The sequence below is a fragment of the Symphodus melops genome, assembly GCF_947650265.1.
Source record: "Symphodus melops genome assembly, chromosome: 7".
NCBI lineage: Eukaryota > Metazoa > Chordata > Actinopteri > Labriformes > Labridae > Symphodus > Symphodus melops.
This window is the reverse complement of record NC_136697.1, coordinates 4,622,403-4,644,526: the sequence shown is the minus strand read 5'-3', so window position 1 is coordinate 4,644,526 and position 22,124 is coordinate 4,622,403. Positions and strand designations below refer to the sequence as shown.

At 42.7% G+C, this 22,124-nt stretch overlaps 3 protein-coding genes across 4 annotated transcripts; 2 read left to right on the top strand and 1 right to left on the bottom strand.

The window, feature by feature from the left end:
- Positions 1–3,974: 3,974 nt before the first annotated feature.
- Positions 3,975–7,841, top strand: fitm1l (fat storage inducing transmembrane protein 1, like). Its single transcript, XM_079347920.1, has 2 exons — positions 3,975–4,885; positions 6,018–7,841. Exons 1-2 carry the CDS (start codon positions 4,707–4,709, stop codon positions 6,694–6,696), a joined length of 858 nt encoding a protein of 285 aa, XP_079204046.1. The 5' UTR covers positions 3,975–4,706; the 3' UTR covers positions 6,697–7,841.
- A 703-nt stretch (positions 7,842–8,544) lies between these two features.
- Positions 8,545–16,405, bottom strand: trnau1apb (tRNA selenocysteine 1 associated protein 1b). Of its 2 annotated transcripts, none has more exons than XM_079347917.1 (9): positions 16,210–16,405; positions 14,913–15,010; positions 14,521–14,620; positions 13,693–13,745; positions 12,825–12,953; positions 12,273–12,389; positions 11,200–11,488; positions 11,070–11,115; positions 8,545–9,928 (listed from the first exon to the last, which is right to left on the bottom strand). In XM_079347917.1, exons 1-9 carry the CDS (start codon positions 16,243–16,245, stop codon positions 9,792–9,794), a joined length of 1,005 nt encoding a protein of 334 aa, XP_079204043.1. In that variant the 5' UTR covers positions 16,246–16,405; the 3' UTR covers positions 8,545–9,791. The 2 variants fall into 2 exon arrangements, with proteins under 2 accessions (XP_079204043.1, XP_079204044.1); XM_079347918.1 differs by having other exon boundaries at positions 11,070–11,112.
- Positions 16,406–17,862: 1,457 nt separating this feature from the next.
- On the top strand, positions 17,863–21,104 carry ankrd45 (ankyrin repeat domain 45). The gene is made up of 4 exons (XM_079347926.1): positions 17,863–18,277; positions 19,752–19,919; positions 20,024–20,109; positions 20,533–21,104. The coding sequence occupies exons 1-4, from the start codon at positions 18,046–18,048 to the stop codon at positions 20,680–20,682; spliced, it is 636 nt and encodes a 211-aa protein (XP_079204052.1). The 5' UTR covers positions 17,863–18,045; the 3' UTR covers positions 20,683–21,104.
- Positions 21,105–22,124: the final 1,020 nt, after the last annotated feature.

The window sequence follows — 22,124 nt, the reverse complement described above, 5'->3', positions numbered from 1 at the left end:
TCCTCCCTGTAGATGTCAGTAATATAAAATATAAAGCTGAGGCAGGCCCAGCCACGGTAAAGACATCAGTGTTGCTCTCGGAGGCGCTGTTTCACCAAAGATTGATCAACACTGAAACAGACTTTAGAAACTGGTCAGAAGATTTGTTGTGAAGCGTATCAGTGACTCACACTTAAATACTTAAAATAAGATGAGGATACTATGAAACAAGTAGCACGCAATCACTGTGTCTGAGCATATCAGGAAAGAAATGATCCAGTGGGGCCGGTGTATCCTGGAGACGCCGCCCTATAGGAAGGACAACTCAGCATTTATCAATGCATGGGATAGTTGCTCCTTTGCCCTGATGGTCGTCACAATATACAGAACAGGACCAAAGAATGACCAGCTGCTTAAAACTCTTGCGAGAGAAAACAATGATGAACCTAAACAAATGGAGGACGTGGACATGAAACTGACTGAATATCAGAATGAAATTAAATATTTAAAAAAAGACAAATTCGTGAGATTAAAGGGCTACAAGAAGGGATATATCCCTGCTGCCAACAGAACCAATGTGAACAAATAAAGTCCTCACTGCATCTGTGCAGCATCCAACACAGAAACAAAAAAACCTGAAGGATACAAACACAAGAAGAAGACTTCCATCCATCACACCTAACAAGAAGAAGGCCCGGCCCCTTGTTTCAGACTGAAGCCAGTTCTCCCTCTGAAACCCCAGAAAACAGACGTAAAACAAGACGACGCACACCACGGGGGAAGAGGAAGAGACCAAGACCTGCGTCCATGGACCAGATCCTTAGCACAGGTGTCAACCTGAGCCACACAGCTGCTTGAAGAGGGTCCTTTAATCCAACCCCATCAGTAGGTCAACTCTTCTCAGACATAAAGATGTCAGACGTAAAGAAGGATTTATTAAATACTTAAAATAAAACTTAAAGCAATTGTATCTGCATGTGATTAGAAATGGTGCATCTTTGTAGAACTAGAATTTGAAAACCATCTTAAAAAGTCAAAACACTGTCTGACCTGTGTTCACCCTCTGTCGGCGCGCTGCCCTTAAAACTGTACACTGTGGAAAAGAATTTCCCCTCGGGGACAATAAAATAAAAAGTCTAAAAGTCTAAAAAAGTCTAAGTCTTGAAAGTAATGGATCTATTGTAATTAACGCTGCAGACAAAGGAGGCGCTATGGTCATTATGGACATAATGATCCACTTTGAAATACAGCCTTTCATTAACAACTTAAAGATATGCTTATTTAACTAAAGTGGGTTTTCTTGATGGTGATATTTCACAAAAAGAGTCAACATTATTCTTCTTTTAGTTTCCTCTAAACGCCTCTTTATATATTTTACCTAAAATTCACAAAAAAACACTTGAAGACCATTTTGTTTCAGGAGTTGGAAGTCAGAGAGAATCTACGGTGAGTCGGACCATATGAACCCTCTGTAAACAGTCAAATAAAACTTCTGCATTGACAGCCAGCGTACCAAGAACCGCTTCACACCATCAACGACAACACTATTAAGGATTTTATTACAAGCAAATCATGAACTGTGGTGATTCAGTGTCCCTGTGATGAAAAGTATGTGGATGAAACGTAAAGAACAGAAGAGAGAAACGACATCAGCTTGTGTTTCAAGACATTTAAAGGAAAACAAACACCGTATCTCCCCTTCATTAAACTAAATCTAAGAGGTGGGGTTATTTATTTAATCAGCAAAAAGAGACAAGCATTTTGGATTTTATATTTCAAAGGTTTATTTCCAGGGGACCAATGAGGATTGTTCAATCATTGAGTTTCTATAATGTTTTAAAGTTTAATCTTTTAGTATTTTTAAAGCTTTATTTTATTTTATGGTTTTAATTCCTTTAGAACTTTTTTTCATCCCTTTTTTTCTTGGTCTTTGAATATTTTGTAATGTGTTTTTTTGTGACCAAAGCCTCTCTGAAATGTTCTTTACTCATCTTGCTCTTTTTGTTTGGGCCGTCCTAAATGATTCTTGTGCAGGTTTTTAACCCCTTGATCCCGACCTGCTTCAGTTGAATCCGCCCCCTCACCTCCATGTCATCTGGCCAATAAATGAGCCTACCTGTGCATGTGTCCTATTGGCTGATATACATATATGTGGATATATTTGATTGGTTCGTTTTACCTTTTATGAATTTGGTTCTTTCAGTTTCATACCGACCTTATTTAAATGATGTTTGTAATCTCTTCCTCATGACCCTGATGAAGGCCACAAGTCGAAACGTGTCAGCCTAGTTTTTTAGTAAAGCTGATCTTCATACTACAAAGTGTTGCTGCAGCATTCTGACCTCTCCTACGTCTTTCACTCTTCATGCAGCCTGGTAGTTTGGGAAGTTCTGTCATGAAATCCTCTGATTCTACTGCAAAAAACAAGACACAGACTGAGACCCGACACAAGCTCAAAACAAGCAAGCTATAAGCATCATCGCAGTAACAGCATCAAGAAAGAAAATCTATTCAATCAATTAATAAATCAATTTGTATTTGTGTAGCGCCAATTCATAATAATGTCATCTCAAGACACTTTACTCACTGTTATATTATCTAGAACCAACAATAACTCATCATGAGCTCAAAGCCATGTGGTGTCGGGGGAGACCGACTAACAATGTGCTCAGTAACTTCCATGGCACATGAAGATTTAAAGACAGTGACCTGCAGTAATATGATGAGAATGCAGGAGGGGGGGGGGGGTGACATAACACAGAGAGGCTACACATGTCGCATGCCATCTGCCACTGAACTGAGCTGCTGATCACTGCTGGAAAGGGAGAAGGGGCTTCTACACTCAGAAACCAGGTCAGCCTGTATTTCTGGTGACTGCCGGCTTTTTAAACACAAACTGACACGTCGACAGGGAAAATATAAAGACCAGAAAGGGCCAGGGGAAAAATATGTAGTGGTGAATGGATGTGTACGACATTTTTCACATCATTTCAACACATGATGTCACGTTCACACAGGCGTGGAAGACGATTCTATGCTAAATACCAAACTGCCATTCACACATTCACACACGGCAGGCTGCAATTTGGGGTTCAGTGTGACCCTAACCCATGTGGCTGCAGGGGCTGAAGGGATCGAACCCCCGACCTTCCAGTTAAGTAAACAGCAATGGGGAAAGTCTTTTATCTGCTAATGGTAAAGTGTATTGAGATAAACATTTCATTTATTGGCTCAAATAAAGAGTGATTGATTGATTGATCCACTTGAAAGACGACCAACCCGACCACTGAACCACGGCCACCTGTAAAAGACTAATGAAGCACCATACGATGTTTTGATGAATCCATTTGATTATCTTTCATTGTAAAACCAGCCGTGGTAATCGGACCACCCCGAGGGGCCCGGACCCCAGGTTGGGAACCAATGCCATCAACGATATCAGATTACCTGGGCCAGTGTCAGTTAATGAAAGTAAGCAAAGCTGAAGTAAGAAGGGACAGTGTGTGTGTGTGTGTGTGTGTGTGTGTGTGTGTGTGTGTGTGTGTGTGTGTGTGTGTGTGTGTGTGTATCTTCATGAGTGACAGAAACAGCCTGCAGCAGCAGCAGCAGCAGCAGCAGCTGAGTCTTAGCTCAGATACAGTACAAAGGTTACAGCTATTAATATGCACACACTTAAGCACATATAATGTAACAGTCTGTTTCTAATATCTAATGTGAGTCATTGCTCACACATTCAATTCACAACTTCACTGTGACTCTGATTCTGCTCATCTTACTCTCAGCTCCTGCTCACAGTGAAGGCCGAACACACGCAGCCAACAACAAGGACTCCATGTCATTGGATCAACCTTCTGAATCCTCAGTGAACTCAGAAGGAGAAATGTGACACCTCGGCCCAAGAGAGGGCGAGAACTTACCCTGTGTCTTCATGTATATGTGTGTGTGTGTGTGTGTGTGTGTGTGGGGGGGGGGGGGGGGGTGTCAGTGACACAGAAGAGCGACAGCAACTGAAGACACAGATTGAACAGGACAGGTATGCTGCTGTATTGACTCTTTCACGTCTCAAAGGGAAGAGAGAGGAGGCCATCATCGCTGAGTGGAAAACATTGGCCTTTCTGCAGAACTGATCCAGAGGAAGAAATCTGCTGCACAACATGAGGCAGACCGGAAGGAGAGACTTGAAGAACCTGCCGCACAGAGTCAGAGAGGACTGAAGAAAAACCAGTCGGATGGTGGAATAGTTGCATTGTTGAAGTCTGCAAGGTGAGAACAACGTGCAGCAGAGACTATATTCTCCCCTGAGTCAGGATCACAGCGTGCGTGTATTTGCAGTCCAGGAGCCAGCTGCCATTCCATTCATGTTTTACAATAACTTCACACATGGACGCCCAACACTAGCAGCTCACACCGGGAGTCGTCAACCAATGTCAAAGATGAACCCACGCTCAACCTTTGGACAGGCAGTTTGACAGGATTGATTTTTGTCTACATAACCAGCTGGATTCTTGTTCCCATATGTAACAGGTAATCCACAGCAGCAGCCAGTGTGTTTAGTGCATTCTGGGCAGGATTACAGACCTCTCACGTGGAACAGTGAATGCTGTATTTAGTTTAAGGAGGATAACCTAGACAAACCCTCTGCTTCATTCAGAGCCAGCAATCATCTGTTAAAGTGAAGCTAACTCAGTTTAAGCTCAGTTCAGAGCAGAGCTTGGTCCTGAGTCCAGATGTTCCTCAACACGGTGCTGGTGGTCCTGACGGACTTGGCGGCCCGGTTCCTGGGTAACACCGTGTTCCGGCAGCACTTCCACCTGCTGCTGTCAGCAGTGGTGATGTTTGGTCCTGCACTGAGCCTCTGGGTCTCGCAGCACAGCATCTTTGCCAAGAGGAGTCACTTCCTGTACAGGTGAGCCGGCCCTTCTGTTTGTCCTCTTTGTACCAAAGCTATTATTACGCCACTGAAGTACCCACAATGCACTGCTGTGTTACTGTTAATAGAAAATACAGAACAACCCTCTCGTCTGTCTGGTGTAAGGCTCAGTCACTTGTACGCAGGATTAGGACTCGCTCAGACAGACATGAACATTTTGTTCAGTTGATGCACTCGTACGATTGTGGCCACGCGGGGCTGCACGGCACACGTGTGTTTCAACAACATCGCCCTTTACAGACACTGTAGAGAAATGGTTTCAAAAAAACATCATCCTCTTAATAAAGGGGGCTCGTCGGACCTTAGTTCTCTTTTTCGTCTCGAGCTGTGACGTCTTCTGTCTGCTGTAGAGCAGCATGGACAGCAGGTTTGATGTAACACTGTGTTTGTGCTGCTGTTTGGGATCATTACACTTTGTATTCACGCTGACACGTGACCTCTCTGTTCACTTTGACATCTCTGAAACAACGAAACGATGTTTGAGTCAACCTGATGGTAACAAATCAATACTCATATGTTAAATAAGGACTATTTCTTACTATTACTTTTTTTTTTCATTTTGAGCACATAGTTTGACACTTCAGACCAAAATGAAAAAACTTTGAGCCTCATGTTGAGATACATCCCCCTCTCCAGCATTATCATGATTTTACAGGTTTTTTGTCATGTCGAGACAATAAAAGAATCACATCATTACAAATGTACAGCAAACAAACCTTCTTCCCTTCAACACTTGATAACTTCCTGTCATGAGGGAGAGAAGCTCCAGACGAACAACAGAGAAAGGATCAGGGCTCCTGATGATTAACTCAATCTGACACTCTGTGAAGCACAAATACATCATTATTATTATTATTAGGTTATTATCCCTCTGATTGTTGGTTATTAAGGTAGTGCGGACGGTAGTGACAGTTTCCTGGTTGTAAATGACTTGACTTGATTTCACTGATCTAACTTCCTCCCATCTCTCCCTCCTCCTCCTCCTCCTCCTCCTCCTCCTCCTCCTCCTCCTCCTCCTCCTCTCCCTCCTCCTCCTCCTCCTCCTCCTCCTCCTCCTCCTCCTCCTCTCCCTCCTCCTCCTCCTCCTCCTCCTCCTCCTCCTCTCCAGGATGTTCTTGCGCTCAGGTTGGGGATGGACCTGCATCTTTGTTGGGTCATTTGTCTTCCTCCTGTCCTTCTCCATCCGTCGCTCCGTGTCCCTCTCCATGCGTCACCTCTCACGGCTCGGGGTGGCCGGCGGGTTGTGGCTGGGTTTCTGTAAACTCCTCGACCTGCTGGAGAACGCCACAGGAAGCTGCTATGAACCTTTACTCAGCGGTCCAGAGGTCACCAACGGGCAGCCTCTGCTGGTGCTGCGAGAAGACGAGAGTAAGTCTGATTGCCTCAGAGCCGGGATGCTGTGGAGGGGTTATGAAGTGTCAGAGGATGTCTTCCTCCTGTGTCTCTGCTGCCTCCTGCTGGCGGAGGAAACGTCTGTGTTTGGTCCTTACCTGAGCCTGGGTGGGATCTCAGACGCCCCTCTCAGGATCCTCTTCCTCTTTTGCGTCCTCCTGCTCGGCCTCTGGATCTTTCTGCTGCTCTGCCTCTTAGCGTACTTCCCTCAGTTCCCCACCCAGCTGCTCGGGGGGGCTCTGGGGTGTCTGAGCTGGAGAGGACTGTACCAGGGCTGGTACCGCCTCGGGCCTAGCTGGTGCTCACCTGGGAGACCTGGACTGGGACTGCTTAACACCAAGACTGGGAGTGCTGAAGCAGAGGAAGCAAAGCTGAGTCAAGATCACTGCAATTAACAGGAAACAGACACAAAGGTGAACGACAGGTTTCACTCTCGGTGGTTTGAAGAACAAGTCCCAGTTTGAGTGTGTCGTCGTCTTTTATCAGAAAGACAAGATACTGTTTTGAACTCTGAACAGCATGTAATGATTTCTATTACAGCAAACATGTTTTTATTTCTCTCACACACACACACACACACACACACACACACACACACACACACACACACACACACACACACACACACACACACACACACACACACACACACACACACACACACACACACACACACACACACACACACACACACACACACACACACACACACACACACACACACACACACACACACACACACACACACACACACACACACACACACAGAGAGAGAGTTCAGGAGCCTTAATGAGAGACAGTAGTTGCCAGTTTAATACAGACTTACTGTTTGCCATACAAAGACAATAACTTCAGTGATTAGAAGGATTTATGGTGTGATAGTCAACAATTAAACAAACCAAACACTCATGGGAAATGAGTGTAGAAAGAGAAAACTCATGAACTCGCCTACATGAATTTGAAAGCTTCTTTTTCTTCTCCGCATTTTATTTTGTTGCTTTTGTGTCTTCACAGAGAGACAGGTCAGTAGAATGAGCCAGAAATCAGGGAGGGTGGGGAGGATGATATGCAGGAAAGGAGCTACAGATCAGACTTGAACCCGGGGTGCCCACTTTGAGGCCTGCAGCCTCCGTACACGAGTCTTCTGATTGGACCACTCAGTGATTTTTACACATTAGGTCGTAACTCCACATTCACACCCTGATGGAAAATATGAAATGTTAACTTACCTATTCACACACGTGCACGTGCTGCCACATGGGACATGTAGCTGCAGGAGTTGGGGATCGAACTCACAACCTTCCAGTTGAGAGATACCAGACTACAGATGGTGCTCAATGGATGCTTCTTGACAGAGAAGGTGGGAGAACTCATGAGTGTTTGTTTGGTCACTTTCACTGAATCCAGACTGCAGAAACATTTCCCCTGTGAAGCATTGAAACAACTTTTTCCCAAATAAATGTGAACAAAAGAAGATCATAAACGGGTCATAAATTGTCTAATTATCAGGGTTACAAGCTGTGAATGCGTCTCTGCACAATTAAACACCGAGGAAATGAATGAAGCCTTTTTATTCCGACAGAAACGATGAGCACTGAATGAATGAACACGGTGTACTTCAGTTGTGTGCAGGGTAGCTGTAAACCAGGACTAGCTTGTTAACACGATAGAGGATATGATTATCAGTCATTCTTTGGATTCCAAGAGAACAGGGAGTCCAAATCCTTCAGAGGTTAGAAGTTGGGAGAAAGTGAAACTTTAAGAAACAAGCTTTCATGGGGCCAAAAGAAAGTTAAAAGACAGACTGTTAGTCGAGCATCTGATTTATAAGACATCCGAAAAGATAAAGAAACAAAGAACACTCCGAGCCCTGCTAGCAGCAGCTGGCTGAAAGTACTGAATTTAAAACAATGGAAGCAGTCACATGTTCCTGTGACAGCTGTATTCCTTTCTTTGACTTTATATTTTCTTTATAGCTGCTGAGAGTACAAAACGTATTTTGTTGTCCCTTTCTTTTAACAATCAAATGTTTCACTCAGCTGGGAGAAACAGAAAACAGAAAAGGCTGTTTTTCCCTCTGTGAGGAGCGCATGAGAACACCAGGTCAGGAGAGGATCTGGAGCATTACATATTTGATTTACATATTTACAGGAGTTCTGTGAAAACCAATATGTTAACAAACAAAAGAAGGTGCAGCTTCCAAAAACAGTGAGGTAACACTCCCCTCTGAAGACATAAGAAGGTGATCCTCCTAAATGTGTTTTATTGATTGAACGTCTCAGGGAAGAAAAGATCCAGAAAACATCAAAGAGCAGAAGAGAAATGCTGCCTGGACGTGTGGCTGAGTGAAGCGGTCCACGTCAGAAAGTCTCTTCCTGCACCGTCACAGCGCTGCGAAGTATCAGGGTTGTACCATTCATCTTCAACATAAAAAAAAAATCAACACGGCTTCTTGTCTGGAAAACGATGATGATAGTGGTGATTGATTTCTGTTGGTTACACTGTATTGTCCTCACATGTCTCCACTTAGACCAGTCAGATACATTTAAAGAAGGTGACATTTCCTTCATTAAAGGCAGGATTGGTCATTTCCTCCAGATCCACCTTTTTCAGATTTTGGATAAAATTGTCTTTTGGTCCTGACAGAAATTAATAACTCACATTCTCTGAAAAAGGAACAAAGAAAATCCATCGTCTGTATCAGTTTGTAAGCCTATAAAAACTTCAACCAATGTCTGCCATGAGGTGCCAATCTGATGAACCAATCACACGCCTCCCGGTCTCCACCATGCATGCAGGAGCTCACACTCAAAGCATGAGCTGAGGTCCGTATCTGGACCAATGGCGCTCGTGCATGTCAGTGAGGGGGCGGGGCTTTAGAGGGAGCACAGAGGGGGGTGGAGGGGGGTGAAGACAGAGAACGGAGGGGATGCTACTTTTAAAATCATGCTAGTTAAAAAAAATGACCAAACCTGCCTTTAAGAACAAACAGGAAAAGAAAGAATGATAATCTGTGTCTTATTCTACCGACGCTCTTCGATACATGGCCAAACACAATTAAGGCATAGTCGTAACTTCTGTCTGGAGACAATCTTTCTTACAGTGGGGGCCGGATATAATAAGAATGCTTAACTTCAGCTGGTGTGATTATTAATCTGGAGAGGATGGAAGTGGGCTTTTCTTCATCGACATTATCACAAGGAGAATATTGAGGCGTCACATTCAGTCTGTTTTAGTTACAGTGTGCCTGATCCACAGAGAGAGCACGTTTAGAAACAGTGAGCTCAGACTGATTTAAACCAGTTCATACTGAACAGATAAATATTACCATCAAGCTGTACACCAGACTCAGTGACTGTTTGAGTGGACTTCAGTGATTAGAGAGGAACCTCTGGATGTGGTTAGACCATGGCAGATTATGGGTCGTAGAAAAACTCATTGGACATTTAAATATTTGAAGGTGGTATATGGATGAGAAGAAGAGGAACCATCAAGACAGGGAGGGAATAGGCGAGTTAACAGAGTCCAAAGGTTCCCAGTGACAGTCCATCATGGCGTCGTAAAGCTCCTCGCTGCGCTGCATAAAATCCTTGTTCCACTGCTCCACGTCACAATCTGCTATGGGCTCTGAGAAAAACATAAACAAAACACCACTAAATGATTTGAACAGATATTTATGTGTCCAAGGACTGAATTACAGACAGTCAGTGTGTTTACATGGACTTGAGTATCCCAGGTTTTTTTAAGGTTTTAAGTATCCTGTTTCGTTAATAAAACAAACTATAATTGAAGATGGGATATAATATAGAGCACATGGGCAAAATAAATACGGCCCGATCCGGCACGCATCCTGGTGAGATGGCTTCTTTTTTATTCTGCATCAGTGATCGACCGTCTACCTTTGTTGGACTTATTTTTTCTACTTTTTGTGGATGGACTGAGTTTGTTTTAGAGGAGCAAACAGCTGCATTGGCAGATATCTTCCTTCTTTTTCTGTGGACTAAAAAGACAATTTAAACGGAACTGTCATCGATCACGTTACGTTTTTTCGGGACTTCGTTTATTTTGGAGTCATAAAGTGGTAAATGATAATGTATAGGCCACAGTGTTTTCATGACCGGGATACTATTATTGATCATGTATACAGGGATATAAATAACCAGGTTTCTCTGTGAGCATGTAAACCGGGATACTTAAGTCCATGTAAACACACTCAACAATAACGCAAACATCGGACGCCTTATTTGTTATCCTGAAGTAACAGAAGCTCTTTTCAGACTGCTTTTGTTCCCTGAAGTTTTGTCACTAAAGCTCAGCCGTCATCTTGTCTTTGGGCTTTCATATTGATTCAGAGAATTCATGCTGAGCTGCCGGCGGTGAGGAAGCCGGGCCCAGTACTGCTCGGCTTATATCGCCTGTTACCAGACCGGGGGGGGGGGGACTTTGTCCCCTTCCTCAGCCTGACATTCAGACTGAAGGCGAAAGGTCACAGGGGCATGAACTCAGGGCTTGAAATAGCCGTCTAAATAGAGCCCATCTCTGCAAGCAGAAAACACTACATCAGCTGTTTCACCTTCAGTACCTGAAGATATTTCATAACTAACAGCACAGTCCAATACAGCGTGTGTGTGTGTATATATATATATGTATACACACACACATGTATATAGCGATAGTGTATAAGATGCAGTGTGTTTTGGGAGGAAAAAGAAAGGTGCAGTTTAGTGACTGAACATTTTGCTAGTGAAAGAAACGACGGAGTCTTTACCTTCAACATTATCTTCGTCTACACCTTCAGCCTCCTCGTGGCTCTGCTGAGGAAGACATCACACCATGGTAAATATTTCACACACACTGAACCATCTACTGCTCCAAGAACACGGAAGTATCCCCCTCACCTCCACAGCCGACATGTCCGTGGACGTGGGTGGCACCCCCATGGGAGGGGGAGGCATCATGCCGCCTGGTGGGGGGTACCCATAGGGCCCGTAGTTGTAGTTGTAGCCAGTGTTGTAGCCTGTGTTGTAGCCGCTGTTGTAGCCGCTGTACTGGTCATAGCCGCCCCACTGAGAGTAGTAACCCCCCTGACCCCCGCTGTTATTGCTGCCGTAGTAATTGGACGGGGACTGGCCGTAGTTGCTGTTGTAATTCTGGCCCTGACTCCCATGGTAGCTGCTCATCTTCTGGCTGCAGCATGAGAAAGAGAAAGGCATCATTAACATGTGAAGGGTGGATGATGTGAGGGGTCTCAAACAGGAAATATGAGAGATATTATATATGATATGCCCATATTTAACATGAGACATCACAATCATTGACTCTGAGGAGGAGCGCAGCAGCAGCCACAGAGCATAGAGATACGAAACACAGCGGAAGTGGAGCGAAGAGCGAGAGCATGCATATCTTTCAAGAGTTGATAACAATCGTACCAATAATTCAGAGGAAACATGTAAAGAAAGAAAAGTGATATAATTCCACTTGTGCTGTGGTAAATAAGTGTAGAAAACAAAGTCCAGGATCACTGAAGCACACTGTGTCATCCAGCAGACCTAAAGGATCCAGACACACACGGACCCCTCCCTGAAAACGCTTTAACTGATGATGAGCATACAGAACATTAAATCCACTTCATGTACACAGAAACATCCCTGTGCGACCAATCAGACTCATTTCTTGTCAGATTGAGCCCTTTGGACTTACAGTGTGCGTTTAATGCGGGCCTTGATTCTGGACAGGTCTTTCTACATGGAGCATCATATTTCCAGCTGCACATTACTCCACATGTTGTGCTCCAGAGAGCTTTCTGGACAGCATGGAGGAGGGGGGTGTGTTTGTGGATAGAGATGGAGCTCCTTAAACCTGACGCAGGCAGGTCATCAGGATACACTCACCGTGTGTTTGGGTGGACACTTCTGAATGTCCCGACAAGACAACGAGAGCGTAACAAGGAGGACGAGTCGTTGGCTCTCACCTCTTGGCCACAGCGATGCTCAGTCTGAGCGGCTTCCCCCCGAGCATGGTGCCCTGGCACTCCTCGATGGCCTTCTTCTGCTCGCTCTCCTCACCAAACTTGACAAAGCCGTAACCTCTGCGGGTCAAACGACAGTTACACCTCCCCTCCAACACGCCACATGCTCTATACTGGGCATTTCAACAGCCACGTATAATGAGAAACAGAATATAATGGGTATTATTATGGTAGAACTGAAACTTGTTGTTTTACTTTTAACATGAGGTAGCATCACTTGAATTGTGAGTTGCTCTTGCTTAGCCTATATGGGGAAAACAATAGTTTCAGCATAAGACGTACAGAAAACAGTTTGTCAGCCTTTTGTTGGAAACAGATGAAGATGTACTGGTGCTCCACATCACTGCTATCTACAATATCAATGCAACAAGAATCCAGGACACATGATCACATTACTGTTCTAACAATCAGAGTGAGAGCCCAATACTAAACAACACATGTTCTGTCTCTGAAGCCACATGGACAGTAGAGCTGGACCCTCGTCAGTCCTCATACCTGGAGTATCCATACTGGTCAGTGACCACTTTGGCCCCCTTGCAGGAAAGGTACTTTTTGAAAACTTGGTGAAGCTGGAAGTCGTCCACCTCAGAGGCCAGATCGCCCACAAACACAGAGAACTCGGGCCTGAGAGAAGAGAGGACATGTTAATGTTAGGCAGACCAGAGTGAGCGAGTGAAGAAAACAACATCCAACATCATGGTTTTAAATTAACGGGATCTGAAAACGTCAACAAATAAAAAGATCAAAAGCCCTGAAAATCCCTGTCAGTGTTTTTAATCAGCAGTTAGCTTCCTTTAAAGAAGACTCTACCACAGCACTAAACACTGGACGTGTGAAACATCGAAATCGGATTCTTTTTTTAAATACTTATACGTATATTTATTGTCAAAAGATGGGGCCTACATTACCCATAATGCAGCTTGACTTCCCAAAGCTCACTTAGACATTAAGTGCGGTGCGGTTGTCTCAAACAGCAGGGATAACATTTTTAAAAATCCGACTGGTGAGGTGATCTCAATTCTTCATCGCCGACGTCCGACATCTTTCTCATGTTTAAATTTGTAGTTCTTGACTAACGTGGAGCCAAATACACGTTTAACCTTTTCTTATTTCAAGAAATGGACTCTGTCCGGTACATCGGTGAGGCTCTTCTCCAATTGGTTTTCTAGATTACTGTGAGGTTTTTTTGATCTTTATATTTAGATACTGACTTTAGCCAAACTGCCCCTGTTTACCTGACGTGACAAAGATCATCAGACAGAAAATAGGGTGGCCGTGTTACCCTGAGATAAGGTGACAAGCACACCGTGTTGGTTTGCTTTTAAAACATCTCTGACTGAAAGGACGGTGAGTCAAATCTTACCCTGCCTCTGGTCGCTTCCCGTACGTGGCATAGTTAAGCTTAAACTTCCGGGGCTGCACAGAGGAGAGAACAAACACACACTGAGCCGGCGTCACACACCAAAGACGTGTAGTATTACACTGATATTGCTGGAAATAAAAAGTGGAGTTATTATGGTTGTTATTTGGGTTTACATACCTCCTCCACCACCCAGACCAGCCTTTAGCCCATTCCTCAGTTAGTTCCTACCAGAGTCTCTATTCACCAGCTTCAAACAAAGTGCATTCATGTACAAGCAGCCTCTCAGCCACCTTCAGCAGCAGGTACAGGCCAGTGGACAGGGGAGCCCAGCAGCTTGGCCGGCTCACAGTGCAGCAAGCAGCTAAAGCTCACAACTGGTGCACGCATGACTTTCAGTACTTTACGTTCACAGACCCTCAGCGTTACCAGCCGCCTCAGACACACACGTTAGAGTTACTGCTTCAGCGTTCATGTCAGGGCTGATTACAACACAAATCAGTGTTAGCAATAGCAACACTAACAGACCCCAAATAAGAGATCTGTTTAACGAGAAGAGCTAATTAACTAACCCGTATCAGAGTCATTTAACAACAATTAACGTGAGTCACTGTCGTAACAAAGGAAGACCAAGACAAGTTGAGCTCCACTATCCACATTCAAATCAACAATTAAATACTGCTCGATCACATTACTCTAAAGACTGGGAAAAGAGGAAGGCAGTATTAAATTGTCAATAGTATTTGTGTATTCATATATTTGTGGAGAAACGTTAAATATACATACGGCTGTTAAGTTTTGTGATTCTTTTAATGACACCATAAAACTGACCGGGTTTGATCCTGGGACCAGTTTTCCGTTCAGTCTTTGGACACAGCGGTCGACACTCGCTTCGTCTGCCAGCTCCACGAAGCAATATCCCGCTGAACCCCTGGACAGGAGGACAGAGACGTCAGGACAACACAGCATTCACATGTCAGGTAACAGTCAGTATCATCCATAAAGTGAGGAGCAAGGGTCAGGTGTCAGAAGTGCTCGTGGTCCCAGGATCAAGTGTACGAGCTCTGCTGTGTACAAGAAATCGGTGTTTCAAGCATCAGAGGAAGAACACGGCCCTGGCTCCCGTCAGCGACCGTCCAATGAAGATCGAGCTTTAACAAAAACCCTGATAAACATGTGTGGAGCCCACAGTCAGCTCCCTGCAGCTGACACGTTTGTCCTACCCTGTTATCCTGTGAGTGATGATCTTTACTCCAAAGGGTGATTCCCCCATAGCGCTGAAGGCCTGCTTGATAAAGCTTTCATCCATGTATGGGTCCAACTAAACACAACAAGAAAGGAAAAGTCATCAGATCACATTGGATTTTCTCCTTTAGAGTCAAACACTGTGTGCTGGTCATATTTACGTGGGTTAATAAAAGCATGTATTCAGTCGAGTATACAGAATATAAAAGGAAACTCGTCTCTGGATTAAGTTCAAACTTCACATAGTTAGTCATCAAATATCTGCGCCCAGTAATACCTAACACTTCCACCAGGTGCAGGCAATTCTTTGCAAGGACGCATTTCTCAACATAACACTGAAATGTAAAAAGATAAAAAAAAGCTGGACATATGATGTGTTTTATACACCAGGGACTTTTCTGTCCACTGTGGAAAGGGAAGCTTTAGAGTCTGTTGAAGGTTTCCAGCAGCAGCCAAAAGACCAGTGGAGAAGCAGCTTTCATAAACTCTGCTCCAAAGACATCAGGGAAGCAGGCTCACTACATTAAAGCTTAAAACGGACTCCGTCACTTCAGCATTTTAATGCAATAAGCAGGCACTTTGAAACCATATCATGGAGAATATCACAACATGAGTCAACATAGTGACTGTTTGATGTTGATTTTAATGCCTTTTTTAAAATTTGATTTTACTATGGTCACTGTTGTTTTATGGAATGTGTGCTTTTGTTTGTGCTTTTATCGTCTTGTTTTGATGGAAAGCACTTTGAGCTGCATACTTGTATGAAAGGTGCTATACTATAATAAAACATATCATCATAGATGTTATTGTGAGCCACTGCTGTGTCTTTATTTATCGAAGGTATTCAAACGATATAAGTAAACAAACATAAAGGGGTTGCATGTCCGAGCTCTATTTACACCTTTTCTACCCTCACTAATCTTTATTAATAACCGGAAACTATCTTCCTCAGAGTCACCTCCCTTTACAAACACTCAGTGCAGCAGGAGGACTTCTCCTTACATTTAAATAAAATAACATTTATGATAAATGTTTGATGAGTCGTGTGTTAGCATTCAGGATTGAAGAGCTGAGCTAACTACTATTATGTGGAAGTAGGCTGTAGACACTAAATTACATGTTTAACGCTTATTCATTATCATTAGATACTTTATAAACATTAGATACTTTATAAACACAAGCTGTGGGTGACAGTGGTGAAATATTGGAGCTAACTTTACGTAACTGAGCTAGCTACGTAAGCACGCGGAGCTAACGTTAAGAATTCAAACATACGTCACCCATCCACAGACTCGTCTGTCTGTTAAACATGTTCAGGCCGCTGTGAGAGGAGGGATCCAACTCTACACGGCTTTTGTGGCTTATTTTTATGGAGATCTTAAATACAGGGAAAGTTCTTTACAGGTTCACGCAAAACAAATCCACTCGTGAGTCTTCTTCCGTTTCGAGGTGATCTGACGTCACTTCCGGTGGGATGCTGCGTACACTTTTCTTCAATAAAAATTTCTTTGCAAACTTTTTTTTCTCCATTTAAGTTTGTTTTACAGAGTTGATCCTTAATCACCAAAAGAACTGCTGATAAAAAAACCCATTTGGTTTAATAAAATGAGTTTATTACTTAAACTGATCAGTGCGTCTCGTAGCTGTTACCGCTGACACTGACTGATTGTGAATCTAACATTTTCATTGTTGTTTTTCTGTCTGTCTATAGCCCGCTTTTTAACCTCGACAGTTTCTGCAGCTGTCTGTTCGTAATGAGTCTGGTTCTGTTGGAGGGTTCTGCCTCTTAAAGGAGGATAGGATTTCTCTCCTCTACGTTAAATGTTTCTCACTGTTGTAGACTGAATAATAGATTAATGTTGGAGTTTTTATAGATAATATAACATTGAGTAAGTTATTTTCCCTCCTGCTGTCAAATGTTTTAATATAACATTATTATGACTTAGCACTGCAATTAAAGATTAATTGATTGATTCATTCATTATATTTATTATTATTTATTTATCTTTATTTTTCCAAACGTGACAAAACGAAAAGATATACACAAAATAAACTATCAAAACAAAACTGTCAAGTAAATCAGTAACATCAAGACTTCAGTCAAAATTCATATGTTCTGTATAAGTCAACCATCCAAATTCAAAAATAATGACAATAGCCTACTATTTAAAATAAGCAACAACAATTAAACAAACGATCCCACAACTACTATGAGTTCAAGTATAGGACGCAAGGAGTTCATGAGATAAACAGTCAAGTTAGATTACTTATTCAAATGACATGAAAGCAGATTTAGAAATCCAAGAAATTCGACCAATAACAAGTAAATGTTTATAAAACATGGCAAAGACAATGAAATCAAAATAAAAATATATACATTGAAAATGTGCTCCCTGTGATTGATTAATATATATGATCTTTGTCAAAGGGTTAGAGAGTCATGAGAGGAGGGTAAATGCTTATCATCTTATATTAGGAGGGCTGAATTTAGAACGATACGTCATATAATACTTGTCATATTAATTGTGTTACCGTTGAGGATCAGCACAGTCCTCTCAAGGGGCCTAAAATCAGGTCCCACCGAGATTTGAACTCGGATCGCTGGATTCAGAGTCCAGAGTGCTAACCATTACACCATGGAACCGCTGGGAGTCACACGTGACGCGTTTAAAAAAAACTTCCATGAGTAACAAATTGTAAAAGATTGTAATTACCATAAAGATTTTCAAAGCACATATGGATAGACAGTTTTTCTTTAGCTACATAGTTAGATATTTTAGGTTATATATGTTTAACTAATTCCTAACTCAGACTCTGAATGCAGTTTTAGCATATATAAGTTAGTCGTCTTACACCAATAATAACGGGTTTAATAACAGGGTTTAATAACGGGTTTAATAACAGGTTTAATAACAGGGTTTTAGTTGCTGTCCGTCTCCAAGATGGTTAAAGTAACTAAGAAAGCTGAAGAAGTAGGTCTAGACTGATCTGGTTTACCTGATCTCTTTTAAGTTTACCGACTGTGTGACGCTGTAACCATGGAAACGAGATATTTCACTTGGTCCAGTGCGGTGCAGGACAGGACAGCTTGTGGACAAAAAATGATCAAGTATGGCATCGCTGCAGCAAGACATTTATAAATGTGTGCTGTGTGGTGACTTGGAAAGCGTCAGGCAGCTGTTTGAAGGCGATGGAGTCACAGAGGAGGTGAAAGAAGGGGTGTTTGGCATGAAGGACGAGGTGGGGAGGAACGTCCTGATGGTCTCCAGCATGTTAGGGAGGAGCGCCATCGTCCGAGAACTGAGCCGACACGGAGCTGTGGTCAACGAGCAGACTGTCACGGGTGAGAAATAATACATTCATTAATTAAGGTTAATGTAGAGGAAGTGCTGTGTGGGCTTAGGCCCAGTGGAGATTCTCTGTTGAGGCCCTATAGGCAAACACGAACTGGGTCACGTTAATCGTTGAATCAACAGTGAAATTTGATGTTCTATCAACTTTTTCACCCTCCATTAAATACTGAAACAACTTTAAAATCACAACTAAAATTGAACGAGGTTTCAACCACAGTAAAATACTCTTACTGTGTAATATCCTGCTTTATCCAGGATAAACATCATGACATACGGCGATAGAAGTCTATTATAAGTCTATTATAAGTCTATTATAATTATATTATAATCTTATGAAGAAGTGAGAGCATATAACCTTAGAAAATATTATTTATTTAGATAATTACAACGAGATTGTTTACATTAATTTTAATCTTTGTATTGTATGTATTCCTGGATACTTTCTGTGTCCATCCTCACACTCAGTCTGGATTATAAGGGAGCCGGTTCTTCACCACCTGGACTGAGGCTACTTCATACACTGAATACATCAAATCAACCTTATATTATTATAATAGAAGCAACAAATAAGTTATAGTCAGCTCTTTGAATAAACCTTCCTGATTATTAGCCACGAGGGCAGGTTATGTCCCAAAATGGTGGTGCACTTTAAACTGCGTCTTAATATATTCTGAAAAAATAATAATACTTCCAGCAGGTTATATTAGCGCAGGTGTCTAATATCTAATAAAGGCTATACAGTAGGCTCTAAGTTTACGAACCCTTCTGGTCCGGGGGCTCAGGGAATAAATAATCCTGAAACAATCAGTCTTTATTTGTGAGCTATATCGCCAAGTTATGACCCATTTTCTCCCACGACACTTGAGAGCAGGTAAAATACCTAAACCCTTCTCACTATCTTAAAAGACCCAACATTAATCCCTCATGAGCACTCAGCAACATTTAGCAACTTTACAGTGGAAAGGAAAACTTCATTTAATAACCTCGAGCAGAACCAGATGAACAATCTGCTGAAACGACAAAAACATCAAGAGACAGATATAGCTACAATGTCAGTAATAATGGCTAATACTAAAACTAAGTAGGCTTTGTTGATTTGTCGATTATAAAGGAGCAGCTCTAAGATTCACTTTAATATTATGATTGATGTAAGGCTGATATTAACCATTTAAAAACTTACAATGGGGGAACAATAAAACATAAAGCCTTACTGCCATCACAGTATTAAACTCTACATTGGACCCTTCCCAAACAGTATCTAATCAAACACACAATGTAGTCAATCCCATCAAATACTATAGGGATGCTACCTCTGTCAGGGAAGCCATGAAGAAGAAGGATGTATTTTTATTATGCTGCATGAAAAGGATGAAGTCTACAGGAGAGTACGTCAGTCACAGCACATGCAGCAAATATAATCTGTCATAACATTTGATTGCCATGAGAGTCTCCTGTGTTGTGCAGGTTATTCCGCCCTACACCTCGCGGCCTGTTGGGGCCACCTGGAGACAGTGAGGACTCTACTGGAACTAGGAGCCGATCTACAGGCAAAGACCTTCAGAGGGGAGAGGCCTATAGACCTGGCCCACAAATACGCCAAGACTGACCTGGCTGACTGTCTCCTCCTGGCAGGTGTGTGCAGCGGGCGTCATAGCAGTATCTTTGGACAAAACAAAGCAGTACTACTAAAGAGGTACTTTGTTATAAACGAAGCGTTGTGTTTGTGTGTGCTGCAGAAGTTCAAGAGGACTTTCTGTCATATGTGGCCTCCATTAAAGACATGACCTCGGATTCAGAGAAGAGCCTGACAAAAGAGGAGAAGGTGACACATTTATTTGAAGGCCTACAGCATTTTCTCATCTTATTATCAGAAAGTGTTTTATCCTCAAACATCCGTCAGCCTGCCACTCGCACCACCAAAGGTATTTTCATCATGTCGGAGATTAGTCAGCAGTTATTTCAGAGAGTCTCTGAGCTCTTTGTGAACAAAAGTTCAAGTTTGGATTGCTTCCCAGATAGCTGCTGTAGAAATGGTTTGTTATGAAAATGAAAAATACATTGTTTTCAAATATTACTTGAAGAGATAAGAGACACATTTTAGACCTGCTTCTCTCACATTCATACAGATGAAGGAATAGTGGCTTCAATTAGATTAGAGTTATTTTGACCTTTTTATTGTTTAATTTTCGCGTTCCCCATCGGCTCAGGTGCTTCTTGTTTTCATCTTCTGGTCTTTCTTGTGTAGAAAATCTGCAAGGCTGTGTGCTCGGCCAAGTTGGACTGGATAAAGAGAGCGACAAACCCGACAGTCTCCGACTTCTTAGAGCAAAGACAAGGTGTAGAGGACACTCTGAAGCCGATCCTCACCAAGCTGACAGCAGAATGTGAGTATTGATATTCCTCCACAGCGATGAGCCTTCAGAACGGATATTTGAAATCAACACACATTTCTCTTTTAACAAAATGAAAGACCCACACGGTACCACATGCACAGCCATCCTACAGTATGTTCTCAAGGTGACAGCCTGTCGCAGGAACGTACAATGAACCGCGGCAAATCACTTTACTGTCATTTTATTGTGAATGAAAAATGAGGGGAAAAAGTCAAACTCAATACTGCAGCTGTCCCTCCAACGCTAAACATGAAGAGGGGAGTGTGAAGAGACCTGGAGACTCACCTCTCCCTATGGGCCCACGTTACCATTAGTATTGTATACTACTGTGTATACATTTATAAAAACGTACTTTTTGCTTTACTGCGTGGATGTTATTGTTTTGATGCACGCTTCCAGAATAAAGGGTCATGTGTCGTTAACACACCTGTGTATGCCCATGTGATTATTCTGATCCAGCCTGAAGATGCTACAGAGGAAACATTGTTTTACAACAAATGTCATTTTCACCGTGCAACACATTTTTTCTGTTCAACTCGTCCTCGACTCTGGACCAATCCTGTGGTTTCAAATGTAAAATGAAGTCATAGCCTTTATTTCTTTTACCTTTTTATCCATTTCCCGAATCTGCAGCACGTGTGATCCTCTTATTTGTCTCCACAGCTGCAGAGGTGCCTGAAAAGCAGCAGGAAAGGACTGACGCAGAGGAAACATCACCAAATCTCAGTTCTCATTTAAATGTCTGAAACGGTTAAACTTGTTTTCAGTGTGCCTGGTCGAAAAATGTCAAAGTATTTGGAGTTTAAAACACCATGAAGAGAAGAAGTGCTTTCATAAGACTGTATCTAAAGTTACCTGGAACACACGTGTGTCTCGCTGCAGCCACGGACAGCTGACGGTCACTGAAACAGGAAGTAAGGCGGACTCTGTTGTTGCTCATTTTTCTCACTGCTCATTGTGGGGTTTGACTGCAGAAACATCCGTCTGCAGGGGTGTAGAGAAGAACACATTGTTCCCCCCATTCTCAACCTGAACATTATCTGCTGTCAGGCTGCTCATCTTTGCACCGTTGGGTGACGATGCATAAAAAAAAAAAAAAAACCCTCACAGATTGAGCATCAAGCTTCTGTCACTCAGAAATGTTGGAGACGTCACACAGCTTGCTGTTGACAAAATCTTTTATAGAACTTCTTCACACATGCATTAGTACTTCTCAAGACCTACAAACACACACCGATGTGTTCAACTGCTGTTTCCTTCCCGCTCCCCCTGCATAGCAATCACTGTTACCATAGCAACACCCGAAACCCTGCTAAACGTGGTGGCTAACAGAACCATCCTGTGACTGTGTTGATGTGTTCAGATTAAAAGGCACTCAGATCATCACACTGTGCTGTTCACGTGCCTGCAGCATTTCATCCAGACGCCACACACACGTTCATAT